Source organism: Erpetoichthys calabaricus, chromosome 14 (genome assembly GCF_900747795.2).
Source record: "Erpetoichthys calabaricus chromosome 14, fErpCal1.3, whole genome shotgun sequence".
Classification (NCBI taxonomy): Eukaryota; Metazoa; Chordata; class Cladistia; order Polypteriformes; family Polypteridae; genus Erpetoichthys; species Erpetoichthys calabaricus.
Window position 1 is genome coordinate 55,351,763 of NC_041407.2, and position 24,143 is coordinate 55,375,905.

General features: G+C 37.3%; 1 protein-coding gene across 1 annotated transcript in view; it reads right to left on the minus strand.

The window, feature by feature from the left end:
• Positions 1 to 24,143, minus strand: part of csmd2 (CUB and Sushi multiple domains 2) — a 991,046-nt gene that overhangs the window by 172,814 nt on the left and 794,089 nt on the right. Inside the window, exons 28-31 of the mRNA XM_051919055.1 lie at positions 17,409 to 17,547; positions 16,015 to 16,202; positions 6,966 to 7,160; positions 699 to 815 (exon numbers count right to left, since the gene is read on the minus strand). Of these exons, the coding sequence (XP_051775015.1) occupies positions 699 to 815; positions 6,966 to 7,160; positions 16,015 to 16,202; positions 17,409 to 17,547 (639 nt within the window). The remainder of the gene's footprint in view (positions 1 to 698; positions 816 to 6,965; positions 7,161 to 16,014; positions 16,203 to 17,408; positions 17,548 to 24,143) is intronic.

The window sequence follows — 24,143 nt, forward strand, 5'->3', positions numbered from 1 at the left end:
GGAGAGAATAATGCCAGATCGATGGCACAGAGTGGTGAAGAAAATAAAGGGAGCATAAAAATGTATTATGAAAGACTAAAAGTCTGTGCTTACATGGTCCACAAATGGCAAAAATTAGTAAACCGCAGAAGATAAAAATATTTTGGATAGTTTAGAATTAGCTGCGCTCAAATGTGAAGTGTTACATATTGTGAATGGCTGGCCATATCCCACTATATATATATATATATATAGCTGATCAATAGTAGGCCCCTTTATGTGCACAAAGTGGGCAATAAAGATAGATTTTTATTTTTGCAAAAAACATTTCTTCTACAGCATTGTTCTCTTTTTAGTATGCTTGTGTTTTCCTCCACATTCAATTAATCACCTAAACAGAAAAACTTCTATGAAACTCCCCACCTTTCCACATCAATCAGAGTGACACTTTGCATTATCACTGCAGGTTATGTCCTGCTAGATTTTGGAACATTTACAAATGTAAAAAATATAACCCATTCTGTCCTGCCTGCTGACATTCACTGACACGGAATGGAATGAAATATTTTTGCTCTGTAAAAGAGGTATAAGTGTTTTGCTCAGGGTTTCACAGTGATTTAGCTATGGGCAATGAACCAAAAACACTGGAAAATGAATTGCTCAGAATCACTAAAGTCTGTTCATAGTGATAACCTTCAAAGTTGGAAAAAAAATCTCACCATAGTCCTTGTCTACCACAATGGAGTAAAGACAGCTCTGTCCACTGGAGTAATTGCCAGGGAAATTTGGAGAGAGCACCACGCCATCTGAGCCAGTGTACTGTCCTCCACATGGAGCTGGGGGAGTGAGAGAAGAAACGCATGAGCCAACAAAAGTTCAGCTTGAAATCAACAATGTACTACAGACGTTATTCAGGACACCAGCATAAGCAAAATTTAGACCATTGTACTATACAAAATATAAAACTGACGTAGAATTGTAAAAAAATAGGAATTTCCAGGTATACCCTTAACACTAAAGAAATGGTTGTGCTCTGCCAGCAGAAAACCATTCCTTCAGTCCTGAGTACAAAACACATCTATAAATACTAGCTCTGGGTTACAAATTCTTAATGGCATCATCAATCTAAAAGACACAAGACAGCATGATGTAAAAGAAAACAAGAGAAGGTTTCTTCAAGGTGGACAGTGATAAGAAGCATCTCTTCATACAAAGTTGTGAGACACTGAATGAAGCTGCCTCGTCATGGTGGTGTAAATACATTCCCAAGAAAAAAATAGAGTATGTATGGTGCTCTGTGAACAAACACAAACCAGACTTCTTCTTCTTATTATTTATTTTAATATAATAGTCTCAAACACACTCCAGATCATGTATGCGGGGGGCAGGTGCCAATTTTGGCAGCACCTGATGCAAAACAGGGACTGGCCTCTCAGAGTCCACTCATAGACACACTTGCAGAGTCAAAATGAAATTTCAACACCGGTGCCTTAGTGGGTGTGAGAGGAAACCTGAAGTATATATGGGAAGGACGTGCAACAACATTAGGTAGGATTAGAACCTGGAATACTATATCCAATAGGGAGCAATGCTAACTTATAATATAATTTAGTTTGATTCAAGAAGGATGAACACTATGATGTAGGCCAAAACAAATCACTATTATAATTTCACTAGCAAAATACCCGCGCTTCGCAGCGGAGAAGTAGTGTGTTAAAGAGGTTATGTAAACATATATATATATATACATAAACATATATATATATAAATATATATATACATATACACATATCTACATATACATATATATACATATATACATATACACATCCACATATATATACATATATATATATACACATATCAACATATATATACATATACACACATACATACACATATACATACACACACACATACATATATACATAGACATACATACACATACATATATATATATATATACACACATACATACATACATACATACACACATTTATCTATATATATATATATATAAAGGAGAGTTGGGATCCGAGAGACTGTGTTTGTGGAGGGATGGAGAGTTAAGGCGGGTGTTGGAGTCACGTGATCATCTCCCCTCCCATTCACCTCATTTCATTCACTTCATTTCGCTCCGAGCTGAGCTCCGCAGCTGGCGCGGTCTTGCTGTTCTTGATTTGCTTTTCACATGGCCAACTATACGTTGCATGCTCAAGAGTAAGCTCAGTGCACAACTTGGTCATATTACAACCGGAGGGGCGAACTGACAACATGGTATACAAAGAGATCCTTAACAAATAATTATTGGTATAATTTCCCTCAGTTTATTATTTAAAATTTTAAAGCAGTACTTCGCCGCTGCGAAGCGCGGGTATTTTGCCAGTATATATATATACACATACAGAGACATATATATACATATACATATCTACATATATATATATATATATATATATATTGCATAGTCATAGTAAATCATAACATCCGAGCCATTTTAGAATCACGAATACAGCATACAGGGCGCCCTGGAGACTATGCAAACTCCCCTTTTAACTTCTACTTTTCTTATTAAACAATGAATTAATAAATATAAATATTGTGTCCTGTCCAGGGGCCTCATGCATAACACCGTGTGTAAAATTCACACTAAAACATGGCGTACGGACAAAAGCAGAAATGTTCTTACACACAAAAAAATCCAGATGCATAAATCTGTGCGTTCGCCAACTTTCACGTTCTTCCGCTCCATAAATCTCGGTCAGCGTGAAGAGTAACGCATGTGCACATGCCTGCTGCCACTCCCAAACTCCTCCCAGAATTATGCCTCTTTGACTATACAAACCAATATAAATAGCCCTAAAGCTCAGGGTTCTGTGAAAAGGCAATGGCAAAAGCACGGGGGAAATAGAAGAATTTCAGTGAATACCAAGTGGAGGCAAGGGAAAACATACTATTTGTTGGTTTAAACAGTGGTAGAAACATCAAAAGGAAATTGATCAAGTGACTCGAAAGCTTAAGTTCACAAAGTTGCACAGTCCCCAAAATATAAAAGAAGTTGTCAGATATCAAAGTCGCTGTGAAAAGGCAAGTCGTAGCCCACCGTCTGAGTATCATATGAAAGCTTATTAGGATACAGAGGGGAAAAAAAAATAGGGACACAGTGGGGAAAAAACCTTGAAATGTCAAATGTAATCTCAAAATTTCCACTTTAATCATGTAGTTTATTTTGTCATTAAAGTAGAACATCATAAACTTCCATTTTTAAATCGTTTAATTTACTAGTTTTTCAAATACCATCATAACTAAAGTAGCACATTAAATGCTTTGTTTTGTATTTGTTCTTCTATGTGCTCTGTGTGTGTGAATCACTACGTGCTTCTTAAACGGGCTTTCTCTTCCTCCGACTGGACACAGAATCCATTATATTCGTGATATTACAGCTCTCTGAATAATTAAAATACTGAGATGTATACTTGATATCATTTTCATGATGATAGGAATTAAAGCATGTATTAAACATGGGAACACGGTGGCGCAGTGATAGTGACGAGCCGGTGCCTGGTCCAGAGATTGTTCCTGCTTTCCCCCCCCCCCCCCCCACAAGATGCTTGCTGCGCCGTGTGCAACCGTTGATGAAACAATTTATTGCAGCAGTACTGTCTCTTTCAAACGTACTAACCACCAATTCCTGTCCTTCCTTTTCTTTCTCGATATACCCAATCACCACACAATCAGCTCTGTAGTAGACGTTGAGCCATCTGTAAGCTGAGAACGCCGATTCTTCAAAACTTTTAAGGAACATTGAAATATCTTCATAGTACATGTTTAATTATTCTATCCATCTATCCTTCCAGTGTCACGCCAGCCCCAGCAAGAAAACAGTGCGAGGCAGGATCAATCTGTGAATGGAGCGCCAGCTCCTTGCTAGCGCTCTGACACTGTGTCCTCATATGTTTAATTATTAACAATATAGATATTTAAATTAAGTTAAAGTTTTATCTGTATAATATAATAAACATTTTGCTGCATGTCATCTTAAAAATGTTATCGTCATCATATGTAAAGACGCGCTTTATAAAGTGGCTCAGGTTGTGCAATATTATAACTGTATTGCAAGTTTACAGTGAGGCGACTGTACTTATAAGTACAAACAGTTCTACAAGGAGCACTTGATGGACTGATTGATTGCGTTTATAGTTCTTGGGATGAAACTGTTTCTGAACTGCGAAGTCCGTACAGGAAAGGCTATGAAGTGTTTGTCGCATGAGAGCAGTTCAAATAGGCAGCATGGCTGAGGCAGCGTGTGCTGGATGCTGTATACCGATAATTATCTTTCTGATTAGCTGCTGTAGAGCTGTGATTCTACACTCAGATATAGTGGGATAAATACTCCGAGTGGAGCAGTGAGAGTAATATGGAAAAAGATGATCCGCTGTGGCAACCCCTAACGGGAGTAGCTGAAAGAAGAAGAAGGTGGTGCAGTGAGAGTAACAACGCTAAAGCAGCTATTGAATTTGGAATAGTCTGCCTATTCCGTGGACCATTATGTTGTTACAGGTTAATTACAATCAGATGCCTTAAACTAATAAACAATATGCAGTTAATTTCAGCGTATATGATAAAGCTGTGTCAGGGATGTGGATCTAAAAAAGAAAGGGAAACCGCACTGGAACAAAAGCACTGCTTTGAAGCTGGGTCCCACCAGTTTGCAAAACCGAGCGAAGAACTTGCATATGCCAAGGTTTGAGCTACCGTGAAAATGTGCGTGAATGTTTAGGTTTTATACATCGCGATTTGAGCGTGGAAACGGGTGTATGCAACATTTTTGTGTGTCCGCACTGTTTATACATGAGGCCCCAGGTGTTGTTCCTGCCACGTGCCTAATGTTTCTGCTGTGAACAGCTCCACCTGCCCCTTGACCCTTCTCCACACTCTTAACAGAATCATGAGTGTCAGGTGTTGACTTTCTCATATACTGAGAAGGAGGAAAAAGTCATCAGAACCACTTCCAGTTATGCAATATTTCTCACGTATCATATCTCTGTTTCTCATCATAACTAATTGATAATATCGATACACAATCATTTATCTCTATTTATAATCAAACTTTATATTAAAATGATATTTTCACTCTTAGGGAGGTTGGAAACCTTAGTGGAATTTTTTCATGATTACATATTCATTACCTAGATTATGTGGAAAGTAAAAAAGAGTTATAGTCAACTAAAAACTAAAGTCTTAGTATTATATCATATTTTTTGCAATAAATTGTGACAGTTAAAACTGCATTGAAAACTGCATATAGCTTCATTTAATTATGATAATGATGACGGACATTTTTAAAAAATCATAAAATTAAATGTATTACCAGGAACACAATGGGGACGTAGCAGCTTATTGATCCCATTACATCATTATATTTACATGGCCTGTTCAATGGTTACACATTATTGTTAAACTGATGATGTATAAATTAAAATACAATTAATCATAGTTATCGAAAGAATATGTGTTATATTGAATATAGTTTTTAATATCATGTAAACATTTATATTTCCATGATACAAAAAATTTGGATGATTGTTTAAATAAAATATGAAATATGAACTTCTGGTTCAGTAATTTTTCTTAAGATTCATCAAAATGTTGAGGTTGAATTTTTTCATGATTCCTATACTTTCTCTATACTATGTATGCGAGAAAGTAAAAATCACTGTTCTTTAATGCCATTTTACTGGGTTGTGTCATTCATTGTAGTACGATTGCTTGACAAAGAACCATTTTACTCTGAAATTGGTTCTTTGGTCTTTGAAAAGGTTCCTAATATGTGGACAAAACAGAAAACTTTCATGTATAGTAGGCTACTTAGATGCTGAGAGATGGAGAAAAAATTGACTTATCCTATGATATTGATAGTGGGAAGAGTCCTTTAAAAATCATGAATCCATTATTTCAAAAAAATCACAAATTGCTTCTCTCCATGGCAATATGTGTAATGTTTTAGGGACCCAAATAAATAAAGGTTTTTTCTGGAACCTACAAGTAGATGGCTCTGTTGGGGACCAACAATGGTTCTATAGCATTGCTCTGAAGATGCCACCCATGGAAATAATGTATGGAAATAAATGCCTGTAGTTATTAAATGAATTAGCAATATGAATTAAATTTATTTTCTCTCGTTTAACAACTTTCACGTTTTTATGAAGCAGTAGTATCGTTATGCTCCTTGGAAACTATACTTAATCTTTTCTGTGTGTGAACTAAACCTCCTATCACATCAATGTGCGTTTTGCCATGCAGTACTCACGCCATACCCCAGATATAGTGAACAACTGGGATATTTGATACCTTGCATCACAGAAATGAAACAAAGCTTACTTTCTTCCATAATCTTTTTGTTGTTTACACATTGAATGATTAAATAATACTTCTAGTTTGAAGCTACTGTATATATTACAAATACTGCATGTATTTGTTTCCGTGCTTAGTTTGATCAGATTAAAATAACACTATGCATTAAAATATTTGAAGATGTCATTGGTATCTAACATTAGGAAAGGAAAATAATACAAGAGAACTAATCAAGTAATTGTGTTTTAAATGAACATCCTAGCCAGTATTGTTGCATTTTATCATATTTTCTTACACATTAGAATACAGCCCCTTCAGCTACTCTAGGGCTTAGATGTGCATGTGTGTGTGTAGAAATTGGTTAAGTGTGATAGAACATAGGCAGTATGTATTGGCTATGTGACTGCTGGAAATTTGAGGTCAGAAAAGTATTCTTTTGTTATCGTTTTTATTGCACACCAAAATTAGGGTTTAGCTGAGAACTCCACGACGGATTTCTTTCTACACAGCTTTAACAGTACTTTCAATTGTCTGAATATCTAAACAAAAAAAAAAACAGCAACAACAAAAATAAGATAAATATTAACTCTTAACAAAACGTTTATTCTTCATTTTAAGAGGAACAGACTTACCCACACAGGACGCCCGTGGTTTGTTCCATTCTGGCTTTCCATCTGATCCCATGATACAGGTGAGAGTAGAGAATCCCTCAATTACATAACCGCTGTCACAGTGATAGGTGACTGTGGAACCTAACTTGAGATCTGTTCCCACACGGGAGCCATTCTTGACAACACCAGGATCAAAACAAGACTCTCTTGGGTTTTCTGCAGAGAAAAGAATAAAAAAAAAAACAGTTTCTTAGAGGATGTACAAATATAACACAGTGCAGATTGTTTCTCCTATGTGTTACCTGATTCACACAACTTTAACCTTGACTACTCTCCATCAATTATTTCTACTACTTCTCTTTATGCCCCAGCTTCATGCCTCCACTGTTCAGTTTTTTCACAAATCATGTACTAGTCTTTGACTGCTGTCAGCTATTCCTCTTGTAGTTTACCACATTACCTTAAACAGCCAGACCAGGTTACATGATCCCATTTAACGATCTCTGACCCATTTAACAGGACTAATACTGATCTGGTAAATTTGGTAAATAAAGATTGAATTGTTGTTCATTTTTTGAATAGAATACATCTTTCACAGAAAATGCTTTGCCATTATATAAAATGTAGCAAAAATTTGGAATAAGACGTAGTATTATCCAAGAATAATAATGAAAATAAGTAAAAAGGACATTATGTGCGATAACATATTTAAATATTTTATTAACTAATAGAAAATTCCAACAAAATGCACTACATTGACTGATAAAGTTACGTTTCACTTCTGTTTATTAAACCACAAGTAATGCTGCATCCACACGATGTAAAAGCTTGTGCTTGTAAGGGGGCATAATATTTCAATCCACTGTGCGTCTATGCACAAATCTGCTTGTATTCAACATATTACTTTGAATATTAATAAACATCTAACATACAGTATCTAACAATGTCACATATATAGACACATATGAATGGTAAGGTTTGAAGTTCTATTATTTTTCTTAATGCTTGTTGATTACTTGAGTGAAATATAGTGGGTCTATTAATTAACCTTTGATAGAACTGTCATGACAAAAATGCATAGCTGTTACTATAAATTGTGGGAAATGATAATGAATATCTCTAGACAGCTTTTAGAATGTGACATCATTAACAATGGATCTATCAAGTAATTTCATTTCATTCCATCATCATATTAACATCCTTATTAAGACTTCTTCTATTATTGTGTTTGCTTTAAACCATACAATCTTCCATACCTACTTTAACCATTTGGACACCACAGTTTACCTGTATTTGGTTTTGCAGTATAATTGTTGTTTCTGAGTCTGAGAGTAAAATGTTTTTTTTCTGCACAAGCAGTGCAGTGCAGTCACCAATAAAGGTACTAAGTATTTTGTTTAGCATGAGTGTGGTGATGTGTTGGATGTTGGTCAGACATGCAAGTAAGAATGTCACAGTTTCTGTTCATATGATAGAACTATTATAATTACAACAACTCATGATCAAAATAAAAATGTATTCTGATAAAAATTAATATTTTTGTTTTAAACCTGTAGAAAGTTGAAATTGGTAAACCATTAAATATAGTGATTATTTTACATGATTAGCAAAAGAATATTATATTAACTATCTAGCTGTAGTGCTTTGCCTGGAATTAACATTTTCAGTGCTTCCATGAATCACATTTTCGCAAAATTACAGATTATACCCCAGCAGCAAAAGACACTAGAGACTAGAAAACTCTGACTGCAATGTCAACAATTAAGCAGAACTTCTTAAGGCTGCTACAAAACTGGAGAAATTTTCTAATTCCATGCTGAGGGCATCCGAATCAAGTACAGACACTGAAAGCCAAGTACTGCTCATGTAGACATAACCATGCTTTCTCTGTGTCACCAAATTTATAAAGGCATTTAATCATTTTGTGAACCTAGATTTTCTATGGCCACGAGGATACTAGTGGTAAGTTCCACTGCAGTTATGTGGACACGAGACTAGGCCACAGTGAACATAGGAGAGAGATACTGAATATGTTAGTGTATAGAGACTGCCAGGGGGCACCAGCATGAGCCATGGTAGATGGAAGTACCCATTGCTTCCCAACACAGAGAGAGAGAGAGACAGAGAGAGACTGACTTAGAACAGGTCTTGTCAATCTAAGTTTTGATTCCAGAATTAATTTAAAATGTTTTTGTATAGATCTGAATTATTGCTCTTATTTCTAGTCTGATGGTGATGTCTTTCCATTGCTATTTTGGGGTTTTGTTGTTATTGCCGTTGCTGCTACTTTGATTGTTTTTCAGTTTGGGTGCAGCCATGTTGTTTGCAGTATCAGTTCTTAGTGACAAATACATGATAGTCATGTTAATATGTTTGATATACATTTAAAAATTGGTGGCACTCGTTCTTTGGAGTTTAAGCTTTAGATTCTTGTTACTTGCAATTTCTTTTAATTAGTATAGAGTGAAAACTAAATGTTTTTGATATATCAGCCCTTGCTTCTTTTCAGCATGGTATACTGACGAGCTCTGGGTCACAGATTTGGTCACAGGCTTGAGCGCAGATGGAGGAAATCAGGCTTAACTGTTTACCAACTGGCATTTAGGGAGCATAAGCAATCTATCGCACTCAGAAAAGTCAGGTTCTGTTGTTACTTCAGGCTATTAAAATCTAATGGTTGAAACTCCAGGCATCTTCTTTATAATTGACTTTGTGACTGAGCCTATTTATTAATATCTCTGGTACCATCTGACAATATCTATAAACAGTTTCTATAGCATTTTAAAATCTAAATTAGAAATGAACAACTCATTCCCATAGTTTCCACTCAGTCTGGTCCTGTCTCTGTTACTTCTCCAGTCCCGCTTTTCTGTAACTTCTCAGAGATCTCTAAAACCAACATTACTTGCTGTGTTTTTGGGCTGAATTATTCTACTGGTACCCTGGACAATATCATCTCGTAGCATCTTGTCTGCTTCTCACCACTGTTTTTTTAGCCTTATTTCCGAGCCACCAACAGTACAGAGACAGCATTAGTCTGGGTTGTAAATGACCTTCATATGGCAGAAGATTCAGGATATTGCAGTCTGCTTATTTGGCCAGACCTGACTGCTGCCTTTGACACTGTTGACTGTTGACCAAAACCTTACTGCATTGCCTAAGAAGCATCTGGCTAATTTCTTATCATATATGTCATTACTGGAAAGTCATAATCTGTCTTTTGGAGTTCCACAGGGGTCAGTACTACTGCTGATTGATTTACCACCCCTGAGTACAAGCTGGCATTAACACAATCTATTTATTGTTTTGATGATAATACACAAATCTTTTTCCAAACCTCTCCTAGTGGTCATCGTGTTTTACCTCAGGCCTGAAAGACATCCAGCTCTGCATAAGTGAAAACTACCTGCAGCTAAACATTGACAAACATGAGCCTTTGTGGTGGGAACATTGTGCCAGGTAAGAAAATGTAGAATTTCTCATATTAAGGGCCAGATGATATCTTTCTTCTCTGGGGTGAAATTTGGCTCCACTCTCCTTTTCCAAAGGCACTTTGTTGCTGTTTGTAACACTTCTTTTCACCATCTTTGAAACATATCTAAACTCTGTTGATCTTTACCATACAAGATGCTAAAAATATGATCCACAGTTTCATTTCATCTTGTTTGATGTAATACAACTCTATGTTTTCTGGTCTCCCCCCAAAAGACCATCTAGACGTTAGAGTATGTCGAAAACAGTCTCACAAGTGAACTTACTAATGTATGAAAACATTCCCATCCAACTCTGGGTTTAGTTTCTTTACTTTGGCTGCAAGTAAAAGAGAGGATCCACTACATGATTCTTCTCCTTGTATAAAAGTATATTATTACCATTGCAACCACAACCATTTTTAGGACCTACTAAACTCGTCAATAGCAACAACATTTATTTATATAGCACATTTTCATACAAATGATGTAGCTCAAAGTGCTTTACATGATGAAGAAAGAGAAAAAAAGACAAAATAAATAAGAAAATAGAATTAGGGAACACTAATTAACATAGAATAATATGTTATGAATATATATGAATATCTCGTGCACTTCTTTCACTTCACTTCAGTCAACATTCACTAATTCTTTGGTTGCCCAATGGACAAATCACTCTGACTTGAGTGACTGACCCTTCTATTCCATTGGTCCATGCGTGTGGAACAAACCACCGCTGTTTGTTTTGAGCATTATCATCACATATAGTATTTGGTATAGGGTATTAATCCCCAATGGGAAATGGTCTTTTCACATGACATTTGGAGGACAGAGCATAGGGGCAGCCATTGTACAGAAGTCCTGGAGCACTTTTCAGGTTAAGGGCCTTGCTCAAGGGTCTAACAGAGTAGGATCCCTTCTCACAGTAAGGGGATTTGAACTAGCAACCTTCCAAATACCAGCACAGATCATTAGCCTCAGAGCTACCACTCCGCCAACTTTTAGTATATTATAATGACTATCTATTCTGTTCATGGATCTTAGCATATAATCTCTATTTTGGTTTTGTTTTAAACTGTATGTATGCATTAATTTAATGCATATTGTTTTTATTACTTCTGATTTACATTTTTACTTTTTAAAACATTTAAGAATGGTATTGTACTGGGTGCCGCAGAAAAAAAATATTATTAATGGTAGCAAGTACATCTAGGTATTAGATGGTACACAGTCCCAGGTATCTTGCAAGCCATCATGGAGACTTGGCCATTTAAAGGTATCTACAGGCTCAGGCATGTGAGGGCAGAGGTTGCCACTCAAAGAAATTTAACTAGAGATAATGTAGGGCTGTTACTGACTCTAAAGTTGTCTTCAGGACATGGCTGGTTACCTTACCACCAGGGATTTATACAGAAGAAAGTTTATGAGATGACAAACCAAGGTCAAGTGAGAAAGAAAAAGGGAGATGGAGGTGAAAAAGGAAGTGCTTGTGTGTTGTGGGCAAGCCACTCCAGAACTAACCGCAGTTTATGATCTGATAAGACAAGCCTGGAGAGGTAGGCCATAGGTGAGAACTTTAAATGTATGTGGAAGTGGGTGCCCCCTTGGTACAGGACTAAATTCTGTGATCTTTCCACATTTTGACATTTCAAGCATGGTTATATGATGCACCGGTCCTGAGAGGCGAGTGGTACTCTCAAGATTTTTTCGTAACATAGCTATGCTATCACTATGATTTCCTAGTGTAGACCAGGCTTAGAAATGTATGAGACTTTGTGTGGAAAGTGCTAATGCAAGGCACAGGAAAAAAAGGGCAAAAATTGTTTCCAGAATTCTCCATACCAAAATTATTTTTTCTTTGTAATTAATGCTTTCATCTTCTGTATTGCTTTTCATTTTTTAGGAACTTGGCAACTATGGATGAGAAAACAGGCATTGACTGTATGCCATAAGCTCCAGAACAACCTTTTATGAAATGGACAATGTATTTCATGCTAATTGGCTTTTAGAAACTGAAGCCAAAGTGCTAAGGCATTTTCATATCCATGACCCAGGAAAGGCCCAGTGTGGACTGATGATGATCTATAGCACAGAAAAAAACTGCATTTCAGTTTGTGAACTGGAATGCCTGCTACTTTACTGTACAATTACATTTTGAAAGCAAAAAATACTGGCTGTTTTACTGACAGCTTGAATACTTCCATGGTGATATGTGATTCAGTGAATGTGCAAGTGACTGCTGTAAAAGGGCTAGGCATATGAAATAACATATTGTGTATTTTGTACTAAGATTAGCTTTCATTTTTAACTGCTAGTCCCGTTTACATTTTACTGGCATTTTTTCATGTTTACAGAAAGGGTATGTAATGTGTAGCAAAATGTTCTTAGCCAGCAGGATATCTCAAACGTTTCCAGAAGCTAAGGGATATTAAAGCAACTCCATTATCATTTTTCATTCTGAGGATTGAATTTTTACAAACCATCATGTTTTTACTAGAGCTTTTATGGTGTGTGTGTATAAATATATATCTTATGTATAAACATCTATGCGTGGAAGTGTGTGTGTCTGTCCTACCCAGAAGTGAGAGGTGGAGTCGAGGCAAGGGCTCCGCCTCCGAGGAAACTGAAAGCTCGCTTAGCCACTAATAACACAAGCGAGGTGAGCACATCAGCAAAACGAAACCTCAGAAGAAAGACAAAGCCGCTTAGTCGCTAACATCGGTAAAACGGTATCCCTTTTACTTTTCCTGCTGCCGCTAATGCACAAGCGATGTGAGCACGTCGGCAAAACAAATCCTCCTAGGACAGAGATGCCCAGAGTAGTTCCTTTCAATTACCGGACATCTCTACATTTCTATTTTTTTTCTGACAATTTCAATAGTTTCTAGGACCATGGGCTTTTTACAGCACGGCTTACACAGCTAATATATATATATATATATATATATATATATATATATATATATAATATATATATATTGTGGCATGCAATGACGCCACGCTGGAAGGACCAGTGGAGGGAGCATATCCAGAGAAATACCTCCCCCGGAACACTAGATGGCAGCCCTCTTGGGTTGCTGCAGTGCCTTCAACTCCCACAGGGCTCCATGGGAGTTGGAGTAGGAGTAGGATACAGCCCTATTAGGATCTGTGGGAACCACCAGGGGGTGCTGCAGCAGCTGCTAAGACCTGGAGTGCAGCTTTTCTACCACACCTGGTAGTGCTGCCAGAAATACATCAATGAGCACCTGGGTGCTGTATAAAAGGAGCTAGCAGACACTACTTGGGGAGCCAGAGTTGGAAGGAGGGAGACGAAGGTTGCCTGGAGGAGGAAAAAGAGAAAGAAGAAGAATTCAGTTGTGTTGTGCTTTTGGGACTGTCTTGTGCTTGTGGGAGACAGGGAAGACGTATCCCACAAGGGAGAAAGAACAATAAAAAGTGTGTGCTTGTACTTGTGCCTCCTGCGTCTGTCTGTGTCGGGTTGGGGCGGTGGTCCACAATATATATTATATATATATATATATATATATATATATATATATATATATATATATATATATATATATATATTATATATATATATATATATATATATATATATATATAAAACAGAGAGAGAGAGTAACAGAATAATGGAGGACAAGGATGAATGAGTACCCAGCCAGCATGGCTGCTGTTCCCTTTCCTTGTCGGGAAGCAGGTATTGTGGAAGGACAAAGGGGACATGTGATACCCCAGCATCACTCTGGCATAGATATCATTTGGAAATCCACATTGTTGCATGAGAGTTGTAGTTCTAGTAGTCAGTCCTGTTGGGATCCTTGGAGAGTGCTACTGGGGGCTGGCTCCCCTTTCCTGGAGAGTTTTTGCCTGACTGGGAAGTGCTTCTTGAAAGCAATATCTTTGGCACCAGAAGTACTAACATGTCTGGCTTAAAAAGGAGCCCTCTGTCTCACACAGGGGAGTCAGAGTCAGGAACAGAGGAAAGCAAAGCTCACCTGGAGTGGAGGTGGAGGAGAAGAGAGAATAAGGAAAGGAATATTATTATTGTTATAAGAAGACATCTGTTAAAAATGTATTGTGTCTAGTAAAATACTTTTTTTAAACCTGGGAGTGTTTAAACCTTTCTGGTGCTTGTGTGTCTGAAATGCCCCCTACAGGCCAAAATAGACACACACACACATATTTAAACCACAAGGCGGGTGGCACTCTGCACAGAACCACAGACTCAATAGCACCCAGCACAACTCCAGTCTTAAAAATAAAGGGTTTTACTTGCTCCAACATCTTCCAACAATGAAAAAGGCCAAAATAGCCCAATAATACACAAAGTAAGCTCTCATTCTCTTCATCTGCTCCTCCAGCCGAGTTTTGCAACCCATGCCATGACACCGAGAAGCACTCCTGGGCACGGCTTAAAAGAAGCCCACTGCCTCACTAATAGTCAGGCTTCTTTTAAGTCATGCCCAGGAGTGCTTCCAGTGTCATGGGATTGGTGATCCAGAGCACTTAGGGTTGCATGAAAACCAGAGCAGTACTCCCCAGCAGCACCCTCTGGTAACACCCAAAGACCCTGACAGAGCTGCACTTTCTGACTCCAAACCCCATGCCACCCTGCGGTGTCCTAACTGTAATTAGCCTAGAGGAACACTGACACTTATCATGCGGGAGTATGAACTGCTCCTAGCATCCTTGTTCATCCAGACCATCCATTATTTTTCCCTTCTAGCTGGGATGCTGATTATAAGGTGTTTTGCCTAAGTTATAGCACCACTCCCACCATCTTTCCATTATGGCCTTCTGGCAAGAAATCTTCTCATATCCCAGCCCGGATGCCTGTCCTTCCTTAATTGTATTTACAATATATACATTTATATTATATATACACAAATACTGTATATATGAACAACTAATAATGATATTGAAACAAATACAACACAATAAAAAATGTCTGGTTCAGTAAACTATTTAAAAACCTATATAGTTTATACATGTACTCATACACAACAGCCAAAATTTTAGATTACAATGAAATAAAATTACATTTGATTTAAACAGTTCAAATGCTGTCTTTTGCAATCTGTTCAAGAAAAAAATAGCAGAAGGATGAAATTACTGGGCAATTCTATCTGAGTAACTAGCCAGTTGGCCAACTGTCATTTTAAAAAAGCCATTTACCCTTTGGCTACTACAGACAATGGGAAATAGTGGAATAATATACCGGGCCTTTGCAATCCCTCATTAAGCCCCCACCGTGGTTTATAAATGTGGGAGAATTTATCACATATATAGCTAGGATAATTTACTTCAGCTTGTTGTTTAAAGGCCAGAGGATGTAGCCTAATGAAAGAACCAATGAAATACTGAACAGATGGTCATAAAATAGAAAGGTGCTTTGTGCCCAAAGATGCCGCTGACTTGGCCATCAAAAATAGGATGTTGCATACTTTGAAAACTCATATCTCCCTGTTCACAACGATGTTTTAGGGAAATCTATTGGGAGGTTATATGTGTATATAATGTGATTCCAGGCACCATTCTTGCAGTTATGAAAGTAGTCCATGCACATTAAATATGAATGAATGAATTTAAATCCCAACCTGTATACTGAATTATAAATCCACTGCTGCTTAGAGAAGCATCACTTCGAAAGGCCAGGAACAATGAGTTAGAGCTGCTCTCAATGCGTTCAGGAATCTGGGCACCAAAGTAACTTCCAATAAGTGGACTAAAAGAGTCTGGTCCATCGTAAATATGAAGAAAGTCATAGCCAGGCTCAAGACTAAAGCTAGAATGAGAAGAAAAAATCAAATGTGATAGTTCTGCAAGATCAGAAAGAGGGACAGAGAAATGCTGATTATATTTATTCTGTAAAAAGCTCTCATGTTTTTTCAAGAAAGCATCAGAAATCAAGTGAGCTGTCCTTAGTGCTGAATCAAAATATCACCAAAAATCACTTTTAATAGAAATTTCATATTAACTATAAAATAATCCATTGTTGCAATATATCAGTAATGAAATGGTTAGATGTAGTATAAAGTAACAAAATACAAGAAACACCTATTGCCATACTGGGCCTTGTCACTGTGGATTTCCAGTATCCTTCTGCTCAGTGGGTGACATGTCCACAAACCCATAACTTTGTAGTGTGTTGCAGACTCTAAACACAACCTTAATGTCTTTCTCCCTTCCTTACCTACTGTGCATGGTCACTCATCAATAGAGTGTTTGCTAGTAAATCTCCTCACTCTGTACTCAGTGAATTTCTGGATATCTGGACAACTGCTTGCCTTAGGAGTTTTCTAGGTGTCATATTCATCTTCAATAATGGATCACCTCTGGAGTCAATGATGGTCTTATATTTACTGTAGATACACCAGTGTAGAGCTCCCTATAGCAGTCTCTAATCATTCTGAAAAGCTTAAAATTTTAGGTCCCCAAGGAATCACCTATACTGTCTACTCTTTACAAGGACAGCATAGTCCAACATAACTCCAACTGGGACCATGCATGCCTATTGGTCAGTAAATGTTATCATCTCTGGTGTTTGCTACTGAACTTTACTTTATCTCTGTTCATACTGCTAATACTTCTTTGCAGCATTCTAAAGTACCCTGGACATGAATTAGCCACATCACTCCTTGGCAGTATCTTTTGGTATGGTGACTTATGCTGTCATTGCCAATAAGTGTTTCATGTCAGTTGTCAGAGTTTTGAAAAGACTCTGCATTTCCCCAGCCCAAACACAGACTGTTCGCAGTCCTGATCCTTATGGAGTCCCCAAGTACATTACCTTGACGTGCGTTTAAGAAAAACAAACTGAATTACATATTGGTAAAATAAGGCGACTGATAAAAAGAAGATATTAATAAATGTATTTATAGGAAAGGATCAAGTGTTTACAGCCCATCAATATTGCTTCTTAGTGTATGCCAGCATAGCAGCACACAAGTATATCTGGGAGCTTTTTTTTAGAAAATGGTATTTCACTTACTGTATGAAGGTGAGAGCAATGACATAATCTTGAGAGACTGTCACAATCCAGTCACACTCTTTTCCATGAGGGTATGGCTCAGGATATTCTGGAGATAAGATCAGCCCAGTTGGTCCAGTCACATTTCCCCCACAGGGTGCTATAAAAAATAAGAATTTGTTAATAGATGATGAACTCCTTGTGCCTTATTTTTGATCATATAAAGTACTAAAAACATTTGACACTTTTGTGGATTCCACATTGATTTCTTTTTCCATACGACATCAAACATGAATAATAGCCAACAATTTGGTTGAAAAAATATACACTGGATAAGAATTGGGTGAGGCCTCGATGGAGCTTTATCTGAAAGACCATCCCTACTGTATAAGGAAATCTGTAGAAGTCAACTTCCTTCTGTACATTTTTATAACCCACATATTGTCAGTAATTTACTAAGCATATCAGTGTTGCATCTGAAATTAAAACATATGTGGATTTTAAATATTATGATTACTTAATTACATTTTCATAACACCTGACATGATTGCTTATTTTGATTTATGCTCAAGGACACTTTTATTGTTACGTGTTTTTATTGGCATACTAAATTATACATTATGTGAGATGAGTTACTCAGAGCAAATGCATATAGGCTCATATATTGCAGATGTAATATACTGGACAGTTAACTATATCATGGCTTCATTGTAAAGCTTCCTGTCTTGCATTGTAATCCTGTTGCTTCAATTGTAGGAGTCACTGCCAGTTTCTTTATTTTTGTTTGCTTTTTACTTGTACTTTGATTTCTTCCAATTCATAACTTTTTGATGAAAATAAACCTTTTGAATAATACTACTGTATGTGATTTATCTAAGGTTGATGTTTAGTAATAGTTTTGCATACTTTTGCAATTTAAAATGCAAAGTTGTTCTATACCACCAGCGCTATAGTCTTTTAAGACATGGCGACACATCAATAGAAAGCCTAATGAATAATTAGTATGTCACTATGATTTATGCATTAAATGGTTATGCTGACATGCATGTTATTTTTTGCCATGTTTTGTGATGGACAGCCGGCAGCTCAACCCAGCCGGGACGCCATAAGACTGGAAGGATGGGGGAAGGCAGCTACTGTGGGGCTAGATGGCGACTTCCCTAAAGCATAGCAGTGCCCTGGATTCCTGCAGGGCACTATGGAATGTGGAGTTCGGCTTCAGAGCCCTGCTGGGTACCTTGGGGGACCTGGGAGCTTTTCTTGACCGCATATCCTGGAAGTACTCCAAAGTCATGGGGCCGAAAGCCCCAAAGTACTTCCGGGCTGAAGAAGAAACCTAAATTTCCCATCTGACCCAGTAGGGCGGATGGAGTCATGTGATCGGAAAGACAGAAGCACTTCTGGGTCAAAGACTATTTAAAGGACTGATGGGAACCCAGCAAGCGAGCCAGAGTTAGGAGGAGGTGGATAACGCTTGCTGGGAGGTGTGGAGGAGAGAATTATATTATATTTGTGATTATTTACCTGTGTTTTTGTGGCTGTGGTGTTTAAGGCATTGTCTTTAACAAGAAAAGAATATTAAAATACTTCTTGGGAATTTTAGTCGGTGTCCAGAGCGTCTGTCTGTTGGGGTTAACGGGGCAACAGCGACCCCTAGCGTTTCACAGATTACATATTAGCACATAGATTTAGTTTGCATGTCACCACACAGAAGTATCTTAACTGGTAGTGGTAACACTAGACAGTATATGAACTCTAAAACAAGGTGCTTTTAAAATATAAACATCCACAAACACTAGAAAACAAGATCTGAGCTGAAAGTCAGCCATGGAATGTGTTGGTTACAGGGAGAAAGATTTAAGAGAAACTAAGGAATTGTGTCATTTATTGGACTAATTTTTGTAAAAATCATTTGAATAAGATATGACAGCTTGTTACATGCTCGCTCAGTGGCTGTTTATCTATCACAATGGGTTAACCTGTCCAAACAGTCTTTATGGATGTCAGTAAGCCACCCATTCTATACACCCATCCATCCATCCATTATTCAACCCGCTATATCCTAACACAGGGTCATGGGGGTCTGCTGGAGCCAATCCCAGCCAACACAGGGCGCAAGGCGGGAAACAAACCCTGGGCAGGGCACCAGCCCACCGCAGATTCTATACACCTTTTCTCATAAAAAAAATCTGTATGGACACCACTTAAGGGCCAAGATATCAGCAGCCATACTTGAGAAACTTGCTCATGCTTCTGTTGTACTAGAGACTCTTGTTTGGTTATATAAATGTTATGACTTTACAGCAATTTGTTAACGAAGTTAAAGCAAAAATATAAGACAAATGTTGTTTTCCTCTGATGAGGTTGAGGGTTTTGTCCTGTGTTGCCTGTTTATATGTTTTTGGGCTAGCATTGGGCTACAAGAGAAAATAAAGTTTCTTTAACGACCATGAACTATATCCCCTGTAAATACACCGTTGAACCAAACAATTTGAGCTGCTCTTACATGTACTTTCTTATCAAGAAATGGGAGAATCCTATTGAATGTACAGGTTCCTAGGTCATTTCTGGATGCCAAAACATCATTTTGTAAGTAATTTCTCTTCACTCTATTTGTAAAACAATGCACTTCATAGCACTGGGTGATTTTAAAACTTTAAGACGGATTTACCACATGAAATGTGTCAAACAGAATGTACAACAGAATTAATTTTTGCATGACATTTGATATTATTAGGCTGTCCAGCTGCATGTTTTTGTGGTTTACCTGAAGGTTTCTCTATATTAATTGTGATGGATAGCCAGGGACCTTACCTGGCTGGGACACCTTCTTAAAGGAAGGACAAGGGGGAACAGATATGCAGAGGGCACTGACTTCCCTGGAGCGCTACATGACAGACCCCTGGGTTGTAGTGGTGCCTCGGATTCCCACAGGGCTCCAAGGGAGTTGGAGTTTGGCACAGCCATTTTGGTTTCTAAAGGGGCCGCCAGGGGTAGCTGTTTCTGCCACACCCGTAAGTGCTTCTGGACCTCGCTAACGAGTCACCTGGAATACTCCTAGGTGCAGCATAAAAGGAGCCACCTTCAAATGGGGAGGTGTCGTCGGGAGGAGAAGGATGAAGCTTGCTGGAGGCGGAAGGAGACAGAAAGAGAAAGAAAAGAAAGCAAAGTGCTGTGTGCTGCTTTATTTGTGCTTGGTGCTTTATTGCACTGTGCATTGGTGTGGAACGAAGGGAAAGTGTTTCCCACATCAAAATAAAGCTGTGTGTGTTGATAGACTTGTGCCTAGTATCTATCTGTGTCAGTTTTGGGGATCAGGTGTGCCCCCTGGAGGGCACAGACTAGAACAATTATTCTATGGTTGGAATGGATACATTACGAACTATAAAATAAGAAACTAATGACAAGATACCTGTAAAAGAATTTTGTGAATAATGAGCATCTGGATAATTTAAATATAACATTTATCTGACCCATGGATGGCAGGAGTGAGTCACTAAATACCCTCTCCATAGCAAGCATGAAAATAAAAAAAATAATAAAACTCTAGATAGCATTTTTCTTGAGTAAAGTCTGTCTCTCTACTCAAAATTAAACATTTATTTGATAAAGACAGCATTAATTTCATTGTTTGTAGTCACAGATCATATCTTTCTGTCTTAGGTTTAGGGCACAGGGATGATGCACACATGCTCATAATAATTAGAAAAAGTACCGATATATGCAGGTTAAATTATTATATACCAGGACTACAGTTTTAACCCATTAACAGACAGAATATATAGCTGTTTTGCAAAAAAAAAAAAAGAAAAAAACACACAAGAAAAACTGTCTCTTTGTACTGGCCATGCTCGTAAACCAAAAACAGTCTGACAAGGGGAAAAGAAAAGAAAATGGGCCATACCAGAGATATAGTGAGACTTGAATGTACTGTATTATTAAAACTAATGTGGAAGAGAATAATAAACACAGGACATGCAGTTTGTAACAGTACATTATTGGCTTGTTAGTTTCATTTTGTAATGATATAATTTACCCCAATATACTAAGATACTGTATTACCATAAAGGCAGGTCTAGTGCAGCTGCAAGGAGCTGGTTGAATGCAGAGTAAAGTTGTGAACTCACTATTGTTTTAGCTCTATTCTTAAATGTTTTGAAGAGAGTAGCAACAATCACCAATTAAAGTTCTCCTAGCAAAACTGGCTATGGCATCGACGGGTAGTAATATTCCTAATGAATAAAACATCTTGCCTGAAGAAGGGGCCTGATTTGCCACGAAAGCTTGCATATTGTAATCTTTTTAGTTAGCCAATAAAAGGTGTCATTTTGCTTGGCTTTTCTCTAATGAATAAAATAAATCTTACTTACAATTACATGCATTTGTAAATAATCTTCTTAAAGAAAGGTATTTTTGGAATCATGTTCAGATTTTTTTGGGAAGTTTACATCATGCAAATCAAAAAATGTGTAAAGTTTTGATGAAACGGTTAATAATACCGTAATTTCAGTATTCTAATAATTACCCAGTAAACATACTAAATGTACTCTGCAAATGTGCTTTGAATTAAGCATATTTGAAAATGACAAGATGTATGCCAAACTGAATGTTTGATAAAGTTTCCATAGCTTCATATAATTATTAGCTCAATCTTTCTTGTGGCTATAATATTTCATGCAATTTTTATTAATAACATTTTGCAAGCAGACATGGCAGGACATCTCATTCTTATACTCTTTACAACCTTGATCTTATTTCAATGTCTGACAACCTTGTTGAGTAAATGTTTGCACCAATTATCAACCAAAGGGTTTGTCTTATATGTACAAAAGAAAACAATGGCCAAATGTCCACTCCTTCCTTTATAACCCAGGGACAGCACTAGCTGTCTGCTCTATGATCCTGTGACAGCTAAACCGTGGTTTTAATTTCTGTTCCATTGCAGAATACCCAGTTGCCTAGGGTGAGGACTGCAATAAAGGCTATAGGAACTACTTAACTCTAAGGGTAAATCTGGTGCCAGATCATAACAGCGGAAGGATTTTATAAAAGAGCTGAATAATGGAGCTGCATGGAGTTCAGCCTTGCTAAAGTAGGAGGAAGCTACACTAAGTGTAAGCAAAACTTTTATATTGCTAAAGTAAAGAGTTGACTGATCATCAACTCTCAGCAGATGTATTTTATTGTAGCAAAAAGGATCATTATGTGAAACCTCAAAGACTGTGACTACAGTATAGCTATCCACCACAATGCATGACCAAAGCAAGAGAAATAAGTATCTGGAAAAAGAAACACAAAGCACACTCATTCTTCTTCTTCTACATGTGCCAGTATAAACATCTCTGCAGGCCCTGAAGAGTGGAGACATCAGAACAAAGCATTGCCTCCATCTCAACAGGAACCTGACAAACCTAAATATCATTGCTTTTTATCTTTCATTGCAATATGATTATTGCTTGAAACCTTGTAGCTAGGATTAAGCCAGCAGACATATTCGCATATGTATAGTATTTATTAATGCAAAGAAGGATGGGGGTTAACAGAGACTTGGGAAGTTCACTTTGTATTGGAATGTATGTTTGCTGGAGAGGAAAAAAGAATGAAAAGCTGCGTGGGAGACGGCACTCGTGCAGCAGTATGCATTAGCAAATTAGCTTGCACTACAAGTTAAATTAGACAACCTTCAAAAGCCATTGCAGAATGAGAGGCAGCTATCTAAGGAGGTATCTTTGTGGGATACTACTCAATTTACTTCCGTTATTATAGTTTCCAAAAGAAAGAATTATTTCTAAAATTAGAAAATAAAAATGATTGTTTAATGGCTATCAATTACAGGGAATGTAAAAACTTTAGATATTTGCGGCATTGGGAGACTACATAAAAATATGAATAATACTAATGTCTAAAATTGCATTTTAAAACAATGTAGTTTTGATCTGTGTGGTACTTTTCTCTTCATAATGAAAAAACTGGGTGATGTTTGGGCAGATCACTGTGAATAAGGGTTGGAATGACATTTACATGGAGTGACATCAAAAATCACAACACAGGAAGGGCTGGAGATGTATTGTTTATAGTCTGGGCCTTTCATCTTTGTTTATCAAGAAGAGTTTGCTCGGCAGCCAAGATTAGTAGAGGTCCTTGCTTTCGGCTGTGAGCACGCAGCTTTGACAGCATGTGGGCGAAATGGGATAAGTTCTTTATAATTCTCTCCTACTTTTGAAAAGACAGACAACCAGTGACGAAGCAGTAGGCTATAAAGACACAGACCAGTGCCCATATCCCTGTTACGAGCCAACAACAGAAGCATATTGATTTTTTTGGTTGTAAATGAAATCCATCGAGGATTTCCCTGGTGGAGTTTAATTTTGTCAGTACATATTGATTTGCCTGCTGACTCAAATTAATTATTACTCCTTCTCATATTTAATTATTAAGTTCTTTGGCACATTTTACACCATTGGCTAAGGGCTTTTTTTAAGATATATGAAAAATAATTTTGCAACTCATTGAGGTGTAGTTTTTGTACTCATTAAAAATTATAAATTTAGAGCTTAAAGGATCAATTTGCTGTTTTTAAATGGCTAGATGAATTTTTAACACTCTATTGCTGAACTAACTACAACTAGAAATTTGGGGTCCATCATTAAAGACAGTATACCAAATGCAATAAAATTACAAAAATACAAATAATGATAAAATGAAAAATGTAGCGCCAAAATAATAATATTTCCTTCAGGATTACTGTAATTATGA